Here is a 21,049-nt window from a genome sequence, read left to right as displayed (position 1 = left end):
ATCCACCTGAAACCACTATCAATAATCTCGCTCACTCCTTTTCTGTGCCTAAACTAAACCGTAGATTCCATGAACAAAGCTTCTTTCTTAGAACTTCACGCCTGTGGAACTCTCTTCTTTCTTAGAAGTTCTCCCTAATGCTCTCTCCTCTGATCTTGAGCACGCGACACAGTGGGAGAAGAGGTGGCTGGTCACTTTTATTGCATCCAAAACCAAGCTTCTATTTTTGCATTATCAACGCTCTGATCCCCATCAGGCATCAATTGAAATGGATGGCTCTCGTCTTGGAGAGGCTCCATGTTTTGACAAGCTTCTGGGTTTGACATTTACTCCAGATCTGAAATGGAACACGTACATCAGGTCTGTTGCCAAGGACACTGGGAAAATGGTGGGATCCTTCTACCGTTCCAGAAGATATCTCACTACTGATGCAATTCTCTATCTGTAAATAAGCCAAGTACGTCCAAGGATGGAGTACTGCTGTCACATCTGGACAGGAGCTGCTAAAAACAGCTTATCCTGTCTTGACAGAGTACAAAATAGACTTTGTGGTTTAGTGGTGGATGCCCTTTTCTCTTCCCTGCAACCTCTCTTCAACAGAAGAAACGTTGCAAGCCTGTCTTTTTTATCGTTATTACCATGGCAGGTGCTCATCTGAGCTCCAATCTCTCATCCTCCTCGCCAATCTTTCACGAGGAACACCCGTCTGACTGAAACTACTGTCAATAATTTTCCCCACCCTTTATCTGTGCCTAAATCAAAACGTAGATTTCATGAGCAAAGCTTCTTTCTCAGAGGTGCACGACTGTGGAACTCTCTTCCATTTGCCTGTTTCCCACCTGACTATAACTTGGATGTCTTCAAATCCAACATAAACAAATTCTGTCTAACCGGGTAAAAATCTTCAGAAATTCGTAATTGTATTCTAAGTATTTCCCTTACTGGGGCTTCATCTCTCAACCGCCAGAAAACTATCACTAAAAATTAATTATCACGCAACACTTATATTCATTGCGCTACCTCTTTTTTGCAGAAAATCTAAGTATGAATTTTATATCAGTAATCAGTTTTCGAAGTAGAAACTGATATTTGTCCATTCCAATTAATTATTAAGTTATTCTTCAATAAAAAATATTTAGGTGTTATCAAATTCTGTTTTATTGTTTACTTTGTTTTGTGACATTTTCCGCCAGTTTTGCTATCAAGATCTTGTGTGGATTCAAGTATCTCGGCTTAACGTAAGAACTCTCAGAGAAAAAAATTATCAAAAAAATCTAACTACACGTGAGAAGGTACTCAAGCCGCTATCTTTGATGTAACGACGAATTTTAGATTTCTCTCTGAGAGCCATCTTTTTATTTGTGTTTTTAATATATTTTTTGTTTTAAAATACTCTGTTTATATTTGTTATTTGATAATATCTCAAGAATAGCCAATAAACAAAAATTATGATTGTGAACTGATCTTTGGTCATTGGAATGCAACAAATTAATATATATATATATATATATATATATATATATATATATATATATATATATATATATATATATATATATATACGGAGGGGCGGCTTTTCTCGGTCGTAAAATATGCTTAAATATGATATTTTAAATTGTTCAGAGTTCTTTTTGTACCAACGTGAAACACATATGAACTGATTACAAATTAAAAATTAAAAATGAACTAAAATGAATGTACAAAATTTATAATGATTTGTTCAATTTTTATCCATGTTTAGCCTCGTAAGAACTATTTTAGCAGGCTAAAGGTCCATAAATGTACTGACTGTAAAAAAGGCCAATCATTTGAGACCCTTGGCCCCGCTCTACAACTTTTAGTTTCGCAAGGGATAGAGTTGTAAAATAACATCTGATTACTTAATGTTAATAATGCATTCATTTCTTTTTAATATAGTTAAAAACCTTTAAATATGAAAAACTATTACTCTATAAGTTATACATATAGTTTTAATTTCATTAAAATTAGATATATGTATTTTGAGTTTCAAGAGTTTTACTCTCACAGCTCCCATAAAGTGCATATGATTTGATAAATAAAAGGGGTATGTAGAGATTAGAGAGCATAATTCTTCTTTACTCCAAAGTATTCAATATATTAATATCATTTTAATTTTATGAGACCAGGTTTTTTTGGGGTTTTTTTTACAGTGATCACCACTTATCAAGGCCCGGAAGCCACTCAGGGATAAGGGTTATTGCAAGTACATTACGTTAGTGAGGAGATTTGCTGAAGTGTTTACTTAAGGGGGCGGTTCATTAGGAATTTGTTAATGTTGGACTTGAAGACATCCAAGTTGTAGTCCGGAGGGAAGCAGGCAGACGGAACAGAGTTCCACAGGCGTGCAGTTCTAAGAAAGAAGCTTTGATCATGGAATCCGCGTTTTGATTTAGGCACAGATATAGAGTGGGGGAAATTTTTCATAGTGGATTCAGCTAGACGGGTGTTTTTCGTGAAAGTTGGCGAGGGGGGACCAGAGATTGGAGTTCAGACGAGCATCTGCGATGGAAATAACGATAAAACAAAGACAGGCTCGCAACGTCTCTTCTGTGGGAGAGAGGTTGCAGGGTAGAGAAAAGGGCATCCCCCACTAAGCCACGAAGTCTATTTTCTACTCTGTCAAGGCATATAGGTTGTTTTTAGCAGCTCCTGCCCAAATATGGCAACAGTATTCCATCCTTGGACGTACTTGGCTTTTATATAGATAGAGAGTGCATCAGTAGAAAGATATCTTCTGGAGCAGTAGAAGGATCCCACCATCTTTCCAGCGATCTTGGCAACAGACTTGGTGTACGTGTTCCATTTCAGATCAGGAGTAAAGGTCAAACCCAGAAGCTTGTCAAAACACGGGGCCTCACCCAGACGAGAGCCATCCATCACAATTGGTGCCAGCTGGGGACAGAGCGTTGATGATGTAAGGATAAGAGTTTGGTTTTGGATGCATTAAAGGTAACCAGCCACATCTTCCCTCACTGAACCACGTGCTCGAGATCAGAGGAGAGAGAATCAGAGAAAACTTTGTCATTTACAGCCTTTGATGTGTTGCCGTAGATGGTAGTGTCATCAGCATAGATGTCAACGAATGATTTAAGTATGTGTTTAGGGAGGTCATTTATGTAGATCAGGAAGAGAATTGGGCCCAGGATTGACCCCTGAGGGACTCCAGCATTTATATTGCAGGCCTCCGATTTTTGTCCATCTACCACTACTCTTATGAGTCTATCGGAGAGAAATGATTTAATTATTGAGAAAACATTCCCAGTTATACCGTAGCTGGAAATCTTGTGAAGTAGACCCTTATGCCATACCTTGTCGAAGGCCTTTGATATGTCAAGAGCAATTGCCCTAGAAAGGAAGCCTTTGTCAAGAGATTCACTAATCCTGTGGGATATAACCGTCAGCACATCTGCGGTAGATCTTGTAGAGCGGAAACCATATTGTGTGTCACTAAGAAGGTTATTCCTGCTGAGGTGGTTGACTATTTCTCTATTTAATATGGATTCCAGCAACTTACTCATAACACACAGGAGACTTATAGGTCTGTATTGAGAGGGAGATGACTTATCACCTGAATTCTTAAATACAGGGCAAACTGATGAGGTCTTCCAGGGAGTCGGAAAGCACTTCTCCTTAAGGCAGCGATTAAATAGTTTCGTAAGTATGGGAGCAAGTTCTGGTTGAAGTTTATTTGGGATGCCATCAGGGCCAGTTGCTTTACTGGAATCTAGGTTCTTGATTAGCTTGGCGACCTCATGCACGGATATTTGTCTGTTACCTTGCTTGTTCTGTGTTATAGGAGGAAATATGGGGAGTTGATGGCCTTCGTCGCATAGGGTAGAATTAGCTGCAAAGTTCTTTGCAAATAGTTTGGCCTTGTCTGACGCTGACGAGATGACCTCTGGTCCATTGATAATGGTTTGGATAGAACGCACACTTCTGTTCAGGATCCTATTTCTTATTTGCCAAAACTGGTGGGATCCAAGCCGCTGATCAGCTACCTTGGATTTAACAAACTGGGCATATAGCTCTCTTGCATTTTTTATTACTCTTTTACAGTGGTTGCTGGCAGACCTGAAAGCAGCTTTAGTCTCAGTGCATCTATTACGTTGGTAGCTATGGAAAAAGTGATTTCTGTGCGCGATACCAGCAGCACATTCTGGGAAGAACCATGGCTCGCTGTTAGGTTTTTGTTGGAATGTTTTAGATGGTATGAATCGGTCTATGCATACAATTAAACATTCGGTCGGATCTGATACTATAGAGGACACTTTCTTTTTAAACATGGAGTGCAGAGGTAAATCAGATATGAATGTAGGGAAGCTATCCCAGTGAGCCATAGAGTATCGGTATACAGTACGGTGGAGGGGAACATCTGGGGGCTTCTTACATTTCGTTTTTATCTTAACTGATACGACGGAGTAGTCGGAGGATCCTAGAGGAGAATGAACGGAACATGAACATAGCTCAGGGGAAGTTGAGAGAAAAAGATCTAAGAGGCTTGCATATTGACCGGGTATATCGGGCACACAGGTGGGTTCGCGAACAATCTGAGTGAGGTCATTAGCAATGGCAAAATCATGACAAAACCTCCCCTCATCATCTGTCTTATTTGAATGGGTCAGCCATTCCACGTTATGGACGTTGAAGTCACCACATATGTGGATGTTAGCCGAGGGATGTGAAGACAGTATGTGGTCTATTTTCTCAGATATGCTCTTAAAGATAGTAACTCCGCTGTTGTGGGACCTATAGAGGGCAAATATAAATGCAGTGGTGTTAGCAAGTGCAAACCTGAAGCACATATCGGGTAAATTAGGATCTTCTCTAGAGATATCCCTGCCACACGGGAAGCCATCCTTAATGTGGGCACATATTCCATGCCCATGGCGATCTTGGGGGTCAGATTTAGCTGTTAAATTTGAGTATCCGTTAATTATGAACTCATCTAGGGAAGTGGTTGGCCCTATTCCAGTTTCACTTAGAAATAATATGTCCGGTTTCGTCTCCTGTAATTGGGTTTCAACCTCTGGAAGGTTGGAACGTAGACCCCTGATGTTGGAGAAGGAGACCTGGTAGTAGGGGTCTACGCTGGAAGATGGGGTTCTAGGTTTAATCGAGTTTTTATTCTGGAGATATTTTTATTCTGGAGATATTTTTATTCTGGAGATATTTCATGTTGAGGTTTTGGGATTTGTGGAATAAGTCGGCATACTTGGTTAGAGCAGTACAGAGAGGGAAAGGAAGAGAGAAAAAGACAGGAAAAAATTTTTTGTGGCACACGAAAAGGTAAAGCCGTAACAATTACCCACTAGTATGGCATCGAAAGGCCCCACCAGAGACTACTGCATGGTCCAGATCCACTCACCAAATGGCAATACAGCAGTCCCAGTACTTTGCGCCTGCTGATAGGACAGCCTCCTTAGTGGTTAATCCAAGATTCGGGTCCCTGACTATCAGGCGGATAACGCCAGCCCAGACAAACGTTTACCTCCAGCACCCTTACTAGTGACATGGTCACAAGGACAGACAGAGACAGAAAAATTTCCGACATCTCAGACTACTGGTCACCAAGTACTACGGACCTTTAAGCAGCTTTTTATCACCCTTTGTCAGAAAAATCACTCATTGAATGAGGACTGAATGACAAAATAGGAGAAGCGAGAGTTACTGGAGCTGCCGATAACACATCCACTGTATTATCTACTCTCCATTTTTTTAAAAAGGAGGGAGGAGGGGAATGGGGACAAGTGACTTATTTATATCTAAGTAGTAAGTCCGGTGCTAAGTTAACAATTCAGGACACTTGATGATAATCTCCTCTCCCATATTAATGGGTGGAAATTTGTCGTTATCTATCGAGAATACAGACAAAATACATAAATAAAACACGAAAAAAACACGTTTAAAAACAAGGTAACATAAAAAACATTTAGGATTAGTTTTTAAAAAAAAGTACTTAACGTTGTTGCGCTAGTACTAGAAGATTCTGTTCTCCGTCTTTTTGTCAACTGGTAGCTGGCATATGTCTTTCTAAAGCGAAAGAAGATCTCTACTTCCGGATAACTTGGTCGAGTGCCTATCTATTTATAGTATAAAGGTCGTTACGGTCGGATGTGTGATAATATTTAATTTACATTTTTTTTTGTTAAAAAAAAAAGTTCTAACTGTTCTAGTTATTATTTTTGATAAAGAAAATACAGCGAAGTCCAAGATTAATATACAAATTAAAACGCACCATTGTAACTTGTTAAAAACATAATTTTATTCAAATATCCTTTACTGAAACTAATCGTCAAAAAACTAAAAATCATTCAGGTGTTTAAACAGTTTGATTACTAACCGACAAACAACTTATAATAATTTAATGGAATAGTTCTATCTTTGTTTTCGCTGCAAAAACAAAATGACGAGTATTCGTAAGATACATCCGTCAGTCTGCATTAAACGATGTATACGCTACTTCAAACTTAATCGTGACAAACTGACGGACATTATAAGTCTTTTATTGATATTTATGGATGCATTTAACCGATAGATCGCCTGAATTTTACCCAAAAGATAACTATTTGAGCAGTTGGCGTAAAAATCTATCAATGAGCAAGGAGAGATATAAATTTTATGACTGACGGGATGTTGATAAGAATCGAGGGTTGATATAAGAGAATAAGATAAAAAAAACTTCGTGAAAGAAAACAAGCAAATATATGTATAAATGTATCTCGAAACACAATTAACATTATAACGTATATGTTGAAGAAGACTTTCCAATAAACTAACTTTATCACTAAAATAAAAATATCCCGTTTCAGTTTGCTGAATTTACAGATTCAGGACATATAAACATCAAAGACTATGCAAATTATGATTTGGTATTGCAATTATTTAACTGGCTTTGCAAAATATCTTTTACATTTGAAACTAATCTTGTTATTGAAACACTTCAACACTGCTTCAGTGAAGTTTCTGAATTCCAAAAACTAAACAATATGCATCTTCGCTATTGAAACAGTTCACTGAGTTTTTTTCCCTAGCAATGTATTAAAACGTTGCCTTTACATATTTGAAAGAATACGTTGGAATTCTTTTATTTTTGCAAATGAAAAAAAAAATAGCGAACATTAAAACTCTTGTATTGATATTTATTGATGTATCTAACAGATAGATTGCCTGAATGTTACATGGACGAATCCGAAAAGAAATTTTAATATTAAAATATTCATTAATATAATAAACTCGAAAAATGGCTGCCCACTTATAGATAAATTAAGTCAAAAAAAAGAACACAGTTGTACTATTTTAATGTATGCATAAGAAGATATAACTTAACGAAACCTTATGTATATAATCGTTATTCCAATTTGGATCGTAATCCATTACATGATTTTGGTTTTAACATTCAAGGTTAAGTTTAAAGGGATCTTAATAAGATATTTATGTAGTAGGGATTTTGCTTAATTGGTGTCTAATTACTGTGAAGAAACATTCAATTCTTACTGATTTTTCAAATTCGAAGTTTACATATAGTATTGCTCCTGAAAACGTACTAAATGAATCAAATAAACTGAACTGGGAAATATTTATTAATTGATGTCCAATAGCTATTGCTAAAATTTCACAAAATCGAAGGTACATTAATTTTTACGGCAGGTTTCTACCACCTTTTTACTTCTGTTGACATAAATTATATTAAACTAAACATAGCTTACATTATAACCACTCACGCCTATGAGCTGTGCTTCAAAATTTAAAATCATGAGTTTATTCGTTTAGGAATGAGTCTCGTACACATGTGTATGTGTTTATAAATTACATACTTTATATAAAGATATGTACTTTACTAAATGACATATACAACAAAACATTTAATATTAAAGTATATGACATGATTATCCTCCACGTAAAACCGTATAAAAATGTATGCATGCAAACGTATGTAAAAACAGAAAGAACTCATTATATCACTGCTCTGTTGTCTCGTATGTCTGCTTAGTATATATTTTCAAACGAGTTTGATTAAATAACATAGATAACTTTTGCTTAGCTAATTTTGTTATTTTCAATTGTGCTTTAATATAACAGACTATACTGAAAGGAAACATTGGTATGTCAAAATATCGTGTTTCTCATCGGGACATATGAAAAAGTAAAGACTGAATTTCGTAGACATTTTGATCATCCAAGATTAGGATGATATAAAAATCTTGAGATTGGCATTACAGACATTTTGATAACGACACGTCGACTATGATATTGATCTCTTACCCCTTAAAAAAATCCAAACCCCTTCAAAACAGATATACATAGATTCTATGGATTTAAATAGCATAATATTATCGTAATCGAATAAGAGATTATATCAAATCAAAGGAAAGAAAAGAAGTATAAACTCTATATCGCAATTGTTGTATTGCAGTCTTAATATACAACAGAAACAGGAAGTAATCTGTGAAAAGATCAAAAGTTCAAAGATGATGTGGATGAGAGTGTGTGATACGAAGGGCGTGCAATAAGTAATGTCCCTGACCCACTTCCAGTTGTCTTATCTAGCTGAAATTTTGCATGTGCAATGATTTATATCTTTACGGGTTATGTGGCAAATTACAGCTCTGAACTAATTGTAGTTTCTGTTTTACAGGTGTTTGAACTGAGTCAGATGTGAAATGGAGCCTGTTGAATGTTGAGCAGTGATCCGGTTTTTGTATTTGAAAGGACGCACACCACATGAGACCTTTGATGGAATGAAAGAAACTTACGGTTATAATGCCCCATCATATGACCTTGAAAAAACGCTCGCATGGTGAATTCAAACATAGCCGGAAGTCGCCCCCCTTCTGCCATTGATGAGGAATCTGTCCGTCAAGTTAAGGCTGCCATTTTGGAAGATCGGCGCATTACTATTCGCCAAATAGCCCAAGATGTCAAGATTAGTACAAGGTCTGTGGAAACTATCATTCATGACCATTTGCATATACATAAGATGTCTGGCAAACGGATTTCCAGGTTGCTCACACCATTCCAGAAGCGAGAACTCGTCGAGTGCTCGATGATGAATTTGGAGGTGTGCCACGAAAATGAGTCAAAGTTTTTCAAAAGAATGATTACACAGGATGAAACCTGGGTCCATCACTATGATCCAGAGACCAATGCCCAGTCAATGCAGTGGAAGCACTTGGACTCACCACCTCCAAAGAAGGCAAGGGTCCAGCCCTCTGCTGGCAAGGTTATGCTCACAGTCTTCTGGGACCTGGACGGAGTAGTGATGACAGATTTCCTGGCAAAGGGTACCCCAATTACAAGAGCCTATTATGCTTCACTTTTGAGGAAATTAAGGGAAGCTATCAAAATCAAGAGGCGGGGCATTATCAGCAAAGGTACCCTCCTATTGCAGAACAACGCTCCGGTCCACAACTCGGTTGTCGCCAGATCAGAAGCACAGGCGTGTGTTTATGAAATCTTTCCCCATCCTCCCTATTCTCCTGACCTTGCACCCTCTGACTTTCACCTCTTCCCATTCATGAAGTTGTTTTTGAAAGGAAAGCGTTTCTTAGATTATGCAGCCTTGATTTCTGAAGTCACATCTACAAAAACGGTCTCCAGAGCAGCATCAAACGATGGGAGAAATGCATAACTCTGGGTGGTTCCTATGTAGAGAACGACTAATAACTGTGCCAAGTTTCGTTGCTCTACTGCTATGGGAAGTGGGTCAGGGGCATTACTTCTTGCATACCCCTCGTAAGCGGAACCATGTGCATATGATTGCGAAGAATGCTGGGTGGGTTTGAACTCAATTAGGGGAATGCCCGTAAGAAACGTACAAAATGAAATTTAATCCCATGAATTTAGTAGAACGTCTCTTTCACTGTCCCTCTCTCTTATTTTTCCTCACCTTCTCTCTCTATCTATCTATCTTAGCTAGAAACTTGTATCTAAAGCAAGTAAAACCAATTACATATAGGAGTAGAAATACTTTGTGTCAATCAGTCGTGAGAACGTCATTCAAATATTTTGAACAAAAGCTGCCATTCCTTTAATAATTACAAGACGTTTATTCAACCACCGATATCTATGACAAATTACACTTTACCTGAGATTTCTCCCTTCAAACTCCTCGGCTTAACATTCAGTGGCAATATGAACTGGAACAAATACATTGAGAACATTGCAAAGGCTTCTGCTAGGAAAGGGGGCTCCCTCTATCGCGGTAGAATATTACTCACACCTGAGAGTATCCTATACACCTTCATATGCATTATTCGCCCATGCATGGAGTATTGTTGCCACATCTAAGTTGGTGCATCTATCACTAGTATCTCTCTCTTGGATAGGTTCCAAAAAAGAGTTTTCAATCTAATAGATCCAACTTTGTGAACTAATCTCCAACCCCTGTCCCATCACCGCAATGTTGTATCTCTGAATGGAATGTGTTCTGATGAAGGCTTTCTACTTTAATAGTTTCTTCCCTCAAATAGCTAGACTTTGGAATTCTCTTCTTGCTCTCTGCTTTGCTGACTGTACTATTATGCAGAAGTTTATATGTAACATTAATCAACGTCTTGTTAATCTTTCCTAAGCATGGTCCCAAATAGTAGCTCTTTACGATATGCCTTGTTACAGGTGAACGGGAATTTAAAAATTTTTAAAAAGCCACCAGACATGTAATGTTCAGAACGACAGGAACAATGATCGAAAAAGAAAACGTCTTTTCTTCCTGGCTGAAGCCAGGATTAATACTGCAAAATCATCCCGATAAATTGGATAGTACAGATGATAGTTTTACGCTTGCTAATTCCACAATGAACTTATTTTCGTATTTTAGTATTAGATTAACAAATAGAGATTATGCATATTTTTCTTCTAAAATTTCCTCAAGTCTAGATTATATTTTTGAAATTCACAAGCTGTGACAATCAGACTTTAGTAGAGTGTATTCCAATTCCTACTGTAGCTGCTCTATTTGCCCCTAAAATCATAAAAATTGGCCAGTCATCTCATAAGATGTATAGCAATAACATACTGAATTTTCAAAACTGTATGGAAATTTTAAAAGGTTGTACAAAAAAAAGTAAAATCTTTTTATGGTGTATGGATAACACGTACAGAAATACATCGGCAAGTTGAAATGCAAACACTCAGTTTCAACTTACTTATTGATGTATTTTACTCCATTTCTTCAAGTTGCTTAATATCAAATATTTCTTATTTATCTCTCTATAGCTATATCGGTAGGACGCACAGCTGGGCACTTAAACGTTTCGGTTTCAATTCTAGCTGATGACACCCAAGCCAGTTTTTTTATAACTTTTTAAATCACTACTATATATTATATACAATATAATATAAAATAGAGAATGTGATCTGTAATAGTAAATATACTTAAGCGTGTTTTACGATCGGGCAGGCCGGGTGCCACCTGCTAGTCGGAACTATAATTATATTAAGATCAATTGATCACGACTTCTGTCAGATTCGGGTGAATAATTATGAATATAATGTCAGATATTTACAAAAAAGGGTGAATGTTCTTACAGATAATTTACAGCCTCCAACTTGCAAGGCAAACCAGAGATTATTGACGCCAATAATACTTCTCTCTTGTATGTAACCATCGATCATAACTTTTAGTGGGATTTAGACAAATGCTAATGAAGTCCATTTTTAAAATTTCTGAAGAGAATAGAAATTCTTTCCGATGTATCGATAATCTCGTACATTCACTTGTGCTAAAAACAGACGACTGTTAAGGTCAACAGTAAATCATAACTTTTGATAGGTTTAAGGGAAACTGATGTGAGTAATTCTAGATATTTGGTAAGTTGTGCAATTACTGCCAATTGTTTTGAGAGCAGCTATTTTCACTCTTCACGCGTGTAAAATTACTGTTTCCTGAGGTCAGTAATACTCAATTGTCATCTTTTCTGTTCACAGTTAGAGAAAACGTTTTAGACTGTGAATATTGAGAATGTCCCTTCTGGGGAGGCAGATATCCCCCACATAAAAACCGACCTTTTATCTAACTCTGTTTTTGTATGGAAGCAAGGGAATAGGTAAAAATCATTTTATATAACTTCAAATGGTTTTGCTTATCTCGGAGTAATTATGCAAACACAAAACAGAATTGTTTTTCTTGAAAGTCTGGTTCATATAACTTGGTGAAAGTTTTTATGAAACAATTCTGGAAAATTTTAAATACAAACAAAATAACGAACAATGAAAAAAATAAAGATCGGACATCATATACAATGTATGAGTGAAACAGTGAAAATAATATATGATTTAATAACGAAAAATAATATACGAGGAGCCTTCAAGACCTACTAGACATTTTTGTCCAGGCATTTAACATTGTCGAAAAATCTTGAAACTTCTGTAGGTTGTTGTTATACATGTTAGGAGATGACTGACCGATGTTTTTGCTTTTCGGCTACAGCAAGAATTGGAATACATCTTACTAAAGTGTTACAGGAAATCTGGTATGATGAAAGCGAATATCGAAGCAGCAGGCGGGAAAAAGACAAACTCATGTAGTCTAATCTACAGAAGCTTAATTTCGCAGAATTATGTACAAATGTTTTGACAAATATCACTCAGTTTTCGTAAGTTCTTTTCACAGTCTCAAATCTCTTCACAGACAGCGACAGACGGTTGGATTACAACGTAACGTAATCCCTCATTGAGAAGCTTTAGAACTACGCTGAAGTGGCTTTTTATTCCGGGGTGACGCCAGATAACCCAAGGATTTAAGATAGAGAAGATAAATATATATATTTTATTTCATGTCAAAATAGATATTGTTTGAAACCAGAGAAATATATTTTTGCAGAAATTTCACTTATGGCATTGTCTGGCCTTACTGATCTCAAGGTCGGATGTCAGAATTGACATCTGGCCTTGGAAATCGTGAGAATTAGTAATTCAGATTTCAGGTATGTGAATTGTGCCCACGCAGAGATCTGGGGCTTTCGATTTCGTGGCAAAATCTTATTGACTGGGGGGAATTTCCACCCCATTCGCATACCTTACTATATATACGACTGTCATGCGAAAAGTAGTCAGATCAGATCAGTTTGAGTTGGGATTCGATACGAACAGACCGTATAGAGACGTGACACCTCCACCTTCCTCATCCAACCGTCTGTCGCTGTCTGTGGAGAGATTTGAGACTGTGAAAAGAACTTACGAAAACTGAGTGATATTTGTCAAAACATTTGTACATAATTCTGCGAAATTAAGCTTCTGTAGATTAGACTACATGAGTTTGCCTTTCTTCCTGCTTGCTGCTTCGATATTCGTTTTCAGCATACCAGATTTCCTGTAACAACCTCAGAGAAGACTAGATGACACGAGCCGAGGATTCAGATAAACAGAAGTCCTAACCACCTTCTCTTGAGTGAGGTGTTACAAAAGTCTTATTATCACAGCTTGTGAATTTCAAAAATGCAATCTAGATATGAGGATATTTTAGAAGAATGATATGCAATAAAATTATGTTTTAAACTCGGAAAATGTAATGGAAACGCATAGAGTGCTTTAGACAGCTTTTGGACTATTTTGCATGAATCGAGCATTAATTTTCGAGTGGCATAAGAGATCTAAGGAAGGTGGGCGTATGTGAAGGATGAGTAGAAGTGTGGGAGGAGTAAGGAAGTTAGAACACCAACCGAAAAATGAATGTCATAGATGAAAACCGTCGTGTGTCTATAGTAACAATAAGTGCACAGTTTGATGTCAGTGTTGGAATTGTACACACAATTATTTTCGAAGAACTGAAGATGTGGAAGATTTGTGCGAAATTTGTCCCAAAAGTTCTCAGAGGAAATCAAAAAGAAAGACGTTGTCATGACAGCAGGAAAATGGTCGAGCTGATAAATTTAGATCCAGAAGATCTCGGTTCTCAGCTGACCTGTGACGACAGGTAAATCTACTATGACTCAGAGACCAAGAGACAGAAGTCCCAATGGAAGCATTGCTGGCTCTCCCAGATCCTAGTCACCCAGACAGAGCAAATCCAAAAGATTTGCGCGAAGTTTGTTCAATGGGTGCTCTGTATTTCATACAATTTCATTATGATGAGCATCAAAACAGTTCCCCGCCCTTCCTATAGTCAAGACCTTGCTTCCTATGACTTTTCAGTTATTCCCTTAGATCAAGGAAAACCTTATGAGACAATGGAGGGGATGAAAAAGTCTGTGACGAGGGTCATTGACACACTTACACTAGAGGACATTCATAGGGTTTTCCAGGGTTGATGGAACAGTACAACAAGGGCATTGCAGCAGGAGAGGATTACTTTGAAGGGGACTAGAGTTTCATGTGTGCATTCTCAATAAAAGTACCAATACAAAAAGTCTGAAAACTTATTGAAGCTCCCTCGCATAATGTTGCGGATTATTGTAATAAGTAGAAAGTGGTGAGAACTGGAAGGCAATCAGACGAGTGTACATAAAGGAGAATCACAATAAACATAAGTATAAACAGAATTAATAAGTGTTTACAAAGTAAACTGATCGCGTTCAGAACCTAAAGAGGTAAGACATTGCCAATAAAGATGATGAATGAATAGGTCATTTCAGACATAAACGTATAATCGATAAGATAAACAAGAAAGTGTTTGGTCTGCTCAAGTCACATTTATTTTCGATTCTAGCTAGAAATCAATATCCTTCGATCGTAAATAAACTTACTAAAAACAAAAATGAATTTCAGAAAACATTTCTCTGTGCGAAGGATTTGCCACCTCTTTCAGTGTTCAAATAAATGTTTTGTCGTCGTCGCCGTCGTCGTCGTCGTTGTTGTTGTTGTTGTTTTTGTTGTTGAACTATTGGTCTAATCTCATGAGAATTTTGGAGCTATTAGATTATAAGGGTTTAGAAGATTGTCAGTTAGACGATGATTGCCACCACCAGAGAATTGAAGACAATCAGTGTAGTAAGCAAAAGATTAAAGATAAACCCACTTATCAATAAAATCACACCCCTTCACTGTTGAGGTTCCTAAATGCTAGAATGTTTTGTCCTCTAATAGTTTCTTCTCTCGAACAGCTAGACTTTAGAATTCCTTTCCAAGCATAGTTCCAAACAGTAGACCTTACGTCCAAGTTGCGATATGCTTTGTTAGGGAAAATACAAGTAAATAAAAAGATAACTCATGGGTTTCTTTACAGCATAAAATGATATATGTGTATATTATTATATACGTTTGAATACATTCAATTCTTTAATACCAATGTTGAATTAGCTTCTTCTTTCTTTTTTTCTTTTTTTCGTTTTCCTGAATCTGTTTCTGTTCCACTGCTCGTTTTCTCACTTTTTTCTAGATGATATATAGTATACAACAGCATCTATTGAAAATATTATTAAATGATATAAGAAGGAAATTGAACATAAAAAACATAACTGTACGAATTGCAGGTAAAAAATGTTAATACTTAAAACTGAAAATAATAAAACAAAGACATTGACTGAGAAACGTGGGGATAAAACAGAATTAGAAACTGCCAATCTCAGAGAAATGACTTGACTCACCCAAAATATCCGACTTCTTTTTTCATCCATTCGATGACTGGTGCTGTCAACTGATTCTGATGGATTACCAATGTGAGCCGTTTCACCGAAATTGTCCAGTCGCCATATTTACCGACGTATGTATCAGCATAGATTCCGCCTCCCAGTCTTTCATGATAAAAATAAAGCAAAGAAGAAATTTTCATCTTGTTAATCCAGCTTCTTATACAATAACACCACATCAAGATTAACTTAAAAAACGAGTGTGTCCAATTAACTTTCTGGCAGTTAGCGTTTCTGCTCATCGAGTTTTCACGATTTGCGAACGTGACAAGTATTATTAATATTTTTACCATTCTTCTGTAGAAAGAAATGCTAAAATTTCGAAGCACACATGATAAATCTAATAGAGGCATAAAGGTAAACGTACACTATCTAGCAGTTTTACTAGTGAGGTAAAAATCCACATGTTAAATTATATGACTCCACATAAATGTTTTTTCTTTTACTTTTACGTTAGTCCCGAGTTACGGTGGAATCCGCAATAAAAGTCACGATCACGGATGTTTGTTTTTTTTCTTTCAATAGACAGTTTTAACCAAGTCCCCGATATAGCTAAGATCTGTTTTATGCCAGATACAGTTGCCTCCTGCTGGGCGATACAAAACTAAACTCTCACATACACACAGTCATAAACATATGTACACTAACGCACACACAACCCAATAACTCGTTTACACTATCATCTGCTGATCGAAAACCAATATATAATCTGACATTACTAAATGAACTTTCTACAATGAAAACAAATCAATATTGATTATAACTCATAGTTTTTAATCAAATGTAAAGTTTATAATTAAATGCAGAAGTTTTGAATATTATTTCCTCTATCTGTAAATAATTTAAAATCTTTAAATTATCGACCCAGGTTTTCTCAATATGAAGTCCCCTTGTTCTGCAAAGACCCTCAAAATATTTTTTTTAAATTCACCGTTTTTCTGTTTATGTAAACATCAATTTTAAACATATATGAAATATCTTTTTTATTATTAATGCTTCTGAACTTGTTATTTCGTTGGTGTTTATCATATAACTTTTTTCTTGTTCTTTCACAGTTGATTATTACTTAAAATGTTTTTCCTAAAAAATGTTCTCTGAAACTGACTCTCACCTCTAAGTGGACGTATTGATTAAAAAAATTGAGGAGGTTTGCATAGAGATTCGGGATAACTTCTTTTCTGTTCTCCGGTAAGTTTTACACGCGTTATTTAAATTACATCAAAATCTATATATCTACAAGAGTGAGGGTGTGTGTTTAAGAACACTTCTCAACCTATATACTCAGCGATTTTTTTAATCTACTAACTTGAAATTATCTATGTAGGGTATCCAGATATGTAGAACCCATTTTAATCGGTTTTCATTCGAAAAAAAGGGCTGTTAAGAGGTCAAAATTGAAAAGTTGGTAGGTATGAAACTTCGGATGTTTATCTCTTTCGCGACTGTTTCACGAATGCGCGGGCATGAATCGTTCAGATGACAGATTACTTGTATTAGGAATAAGTACGTTTTAAAACACATTCTTAAGGGCGTGTCAAGCTGGTCCAATGATTGTAATTATCGACTTACTGTTTTTAGGTTTTTGTTTCGATCCCAGCTCGAGTAATTTTTTTTTATTTTCTAGAAGTTACCTGTTTACAAAAGAAGCATAATACACACATACACATGTCTGAGTTTCTGTATTAGTTAACATATAATATTTATGCGTATTTTACCACCAGGCAACGACGGGCGGCCTTCTAGTCTATCTTCATTATATATCCATAAAAGTTAAAATGTGTGTGTGAGAATAGTTCTCAACTTATATACTTAATGGATCTTTTAATTACAGACTTGGAATTTGGTATATTGGGTATTCAGACATGTTGAAAACATTTTAATCGGTATTCATCCAGAAAAACGGGCTGCTAATTGGCCAAACTTGAAAAATTGATGCGTGGAGGTCGTCCAATTTTCATTTGTTTGTCAACTGTTTCACGAATACGCATGCGTGGTCGGAAAGCATGAGAGTTTCTTTATGTTAAGAATAAGTAGGCTTAGGAAACAACATTTATAGGTCATGTAAGGCTGCTTTGATGGTTGCGTACTTGACTAACTGTCTTTAGGTTTTGGTTTTGATCTCAGCTTTTTTTTTTTACATGGGGGTCACCACTTATCAAGGCCCGAAGGCCACTCAGAGATAAGGGTTATTGCGTGTACAGTAATCAATGGGATAGTATTGTAGTAATCATTAGTATTGGGGGTTTTGATAGAGTGTCTTACTTAAGGGGGCAGTTTGGCAGGAATTTATTTATATTGGATTTCAAGACATCCAAGTTGTAGTCAGGTTGGGAACAGGCAAGCGGCAGAGAGTTCCACTCGCGTGCAGTTCTAAGAAAGAAGCTTTGCTCATGGAATCTACGTTTGGATTTATGCACAGAGAAAGAGTGGGGAACATTATTGACATTATTTTCAGCTAGACGAGTGTTTCTCGTGAAAGATTGACGAGGGGGGATGAGGAATTGGAGCTCAGACGAGCACCTGCCATGGAAATAACGATAAAACAAAGACAGGCTCGCAACGTCTCTTCTGTGGGAGAGAGGTTGAAGGGAAGAGAAAAAGGCATCCCCCACTAAACCACGAAATCTATTTTGTACTCTGTCAAGGCAGGATAGGCTGTTTTTAGCAGCTCCTGCACAGATGTGGCAGCAGTACTCCATCCTTGGACGTACTTGGCTTTTATACAGATAGAGAATTGCATCAGTAGTGAGATATCTTTTGGAGCGGTAGAAGGATCCCACTATTTTCCCAGCGTCCCTGGCAACAGACTTGATGTACGTGTTTCATTTCAGATCAGGAGTAAAGATCAAACCCAGAAGCTTGTCAAAACATGAAGCCTCCCCAAGACGAGAGCCATCCATTTCAATTGATGCCAGATGGGGATCAGAGCGTTGATGATGTAAAGATAGAAGCTTGGTGTTAGATGAATTAAAAGTAACCAACCACATCTTCCCCCATTGTACCACGTGCTCTAGATCGGAGGAGAGAGAATTAGAGAGAACTTTGTCATTTACGGCCTTTGATGTGTTACCATAGATGGTTGTGTCATCAGCATAGATGTCAACGAATGATTTAAGTATGCGTTTTGGGAGATCATTGATGTAGATCAAGAAGAAAATTGGGCCCAGGCTGGACCCCTGGGGCCCTTCAGCTTTAATACTGTGGGCCTCCGATTTCTGCCCATCAACCACTACTCTTATGTACCTATCAGAGAGAAATGATTTAATGATTGAGAAAACTTTTCCAGTAATACCGTAGCTAGAAATCTTGTGAAGTAGGCCCTTATGCCATGCCTTATCGAAGGCCTTCGATATGTCACCAGCAATTGCCCTGGAAAGGAAGCCTTTGTCAAGAGATTCACTAATCCTATGTGATATAATCGTTAGCACATCTGCTGTAGATCTTTCAGAGCGGAAACCATATTGCATGTCACTAAGAAGGTTGTTTCTGCTGAGGTGGTTGACTACTTCTTTATTTAATATTGATTCCAACAACTTATTGGTCTGTACTGAGAGGGAGATGACTTATCACCTGAATTCTTAAATACAGGGCATACTGATGAGGTTTTCCATGGTGTTGGAAAGCACTTCTCCTTAAGGCAACGCTTAAACAGTTTCGTAAGTATGGGGCCAAGTTCTGGTTGGAGCTTTTTCAGCACTATAACTGGAATGCCGTCAGGGCCAGTTGCTTTACTGGAATCAAGGTTCTTGATTAGCTTGGCGACCTCACGCACAGATATGTGTATGTTGCATAGCGTGTTGTCCGTTATAGGATGAAATACAGGGAGTTGATAGTCATTGTCGCGTAGGATAGAATTAGCTGCAAAGTTCTTTGCAAATAGTTTGGCCTTGTCTGATGCTGACGAGATGACCTCAGGTCCATTGATAATGGTTGGAATAGAACGCACGCTTCTGTTCAAGATCCTGTTTGCTATTTGCCAGAACTGGTGGGAACCAAGCCGCTGATTAGCTACTTTGGATTTAACAGACTGGGCATATAGCTCTCTTGCATTTTTTATTACTCTTTTCCAGTGGTTCCTGGCAGTCCTGAAAGCAGCTTTAGTCTCAGTACATCTATTACGTTGGTAGCTATGGAAAAAGTGATTTCTGTGCGCGATAGCAGCAGCACATTCAGGGGAGAACCATGGCTGGCTGTTAGGTTTTTGTTGGAATTTTTTGGATGGTATGAATTGGTCTATGCCTACAATTAACCATTCGGTTAGGTCTGATACTATAGAGGACACATCCTTTTTAAACATGGAATGCAGATGTAGGTCAGATATGAATGTACGGAAGCTATCCCCGTCAGCCATAGAGTATCGATATACAGTACGGTGGAGAGATACGTCTGAAGACTTATTCCATTTCATTTTTATCTTAACTGTTACAACGGAGTGGTCACAGGATCCCAGAGGAGATAAAACGGAACATGAACACAGCTTAGGGGATGTTGTGAGGAAAAGGTCTAGAAGGATTGCATATTGACCGTGTGTGTCGGGCACACGGGTGGGTTCGTGAACAATCTGAGTGAGATCATAGGCAATGGCAAAATCATAACAAAACCTCTCCTCGTCATCGGTATTATTTGTACTTACAAAAAGTGAACTATTTAGAAAGAAACACTTGTATGAACATGTCTTAATTTCTTTTATTTTTACTTCATTTTCTCATGGAATTTAGCGTTACGTTTAATATCAGGCAGTGCCGTGTACATCTTGTAGTCTAATCTTTTCTTATTTATCTATAATTTTTCTATATATCTATAATTATTTTTCTATATATCTATAATCATTTTATCGATATATCTATAATTATTTTTTCTATATATCTATAATTATTTTTTCTATATATCAATAATTAGTTTATCTATTGAGGTATAATTATTTTATCTATATATCTATAATTATCTTATCGATATATCTATAATTATTTTCTATATATCTATAATTATTTTTTCTATATATCTATAATTATTTTAGTTTGGTTTTATCATCTGCAATTTTTATATATTTGTTGGATATTTGAAATTTGGTTTCATCATTTACTAATTTTATATATTTGTTGGATATCCGAAATTTGGTTTCATCATTTGCTATTTTTATATATTTGTTGATATTTGGAGTTTGGTTTCATCATTTGCGATTTTTATTTCTGTTTTGGATATCTGAAATTTGGTTTCATCATATGCAATTTTTATATATTTGTTGGATATCCGAAATTTGGTTTCATCATTTGCTATTTTTATATATTTGTTGGATATCTGAAATTTGGTTTCATCATTTGCTAATTTTATATATTTGTTGGATATCTGAAGTTTGGTTTAATCTTTTTCGATTTTTATATTTGTGTTGGATATCTGAAGTTTGGGTTCATCGTTTACAATTTTTATATATGTGTTGGATATCTGAAGCTTTGTTTCATAATTTG

General features: G+C 36.8%; 1 protein-coding gene across 1 annotated transcript in view; it reads right to left on the bottom strand.

Moving 5' to 3' along the window:
- The window catches only part of LOC145266413 (uncharacterized), a 445,667-nt gene that overhangs the window by 196,320 nt on the left and 228,298 nt on the right, over positions 1–21,049 (bottom strand). Inside the window, exon 8 of the mRNA XM_080122081.1 lies at positions 15,543–15,689. Within this exon, the coding sequence (XP_079978207.1) occupies positions 15,543–15,689 (147 nt within the window). The remainder of the gene's footprint in view (positions 1–15,542; positions 15,690–21,049) is intronic.

This window comes from Euprymna scolopes, chromosome 4 (genome assembly GCF_053919585.1).
Source record: "Euprymna scolopes isolate OS-2025 chromosome 4, ASM5391958v1, whole genome shotgun sequence".
NCBI classification, from domain to species: domain Eukaryota; kingdom Metazoa; phylum Mollusca; class Cephalopoda; order Sepiida; family Sepiolidae; genus Euprymna; species Euprymna scolopes.
The sequence above is the reverse complement of the archived record's forward strand: the minus strand, read 5'-3'. Positions and strand labels throughout refer to the sequence as shown.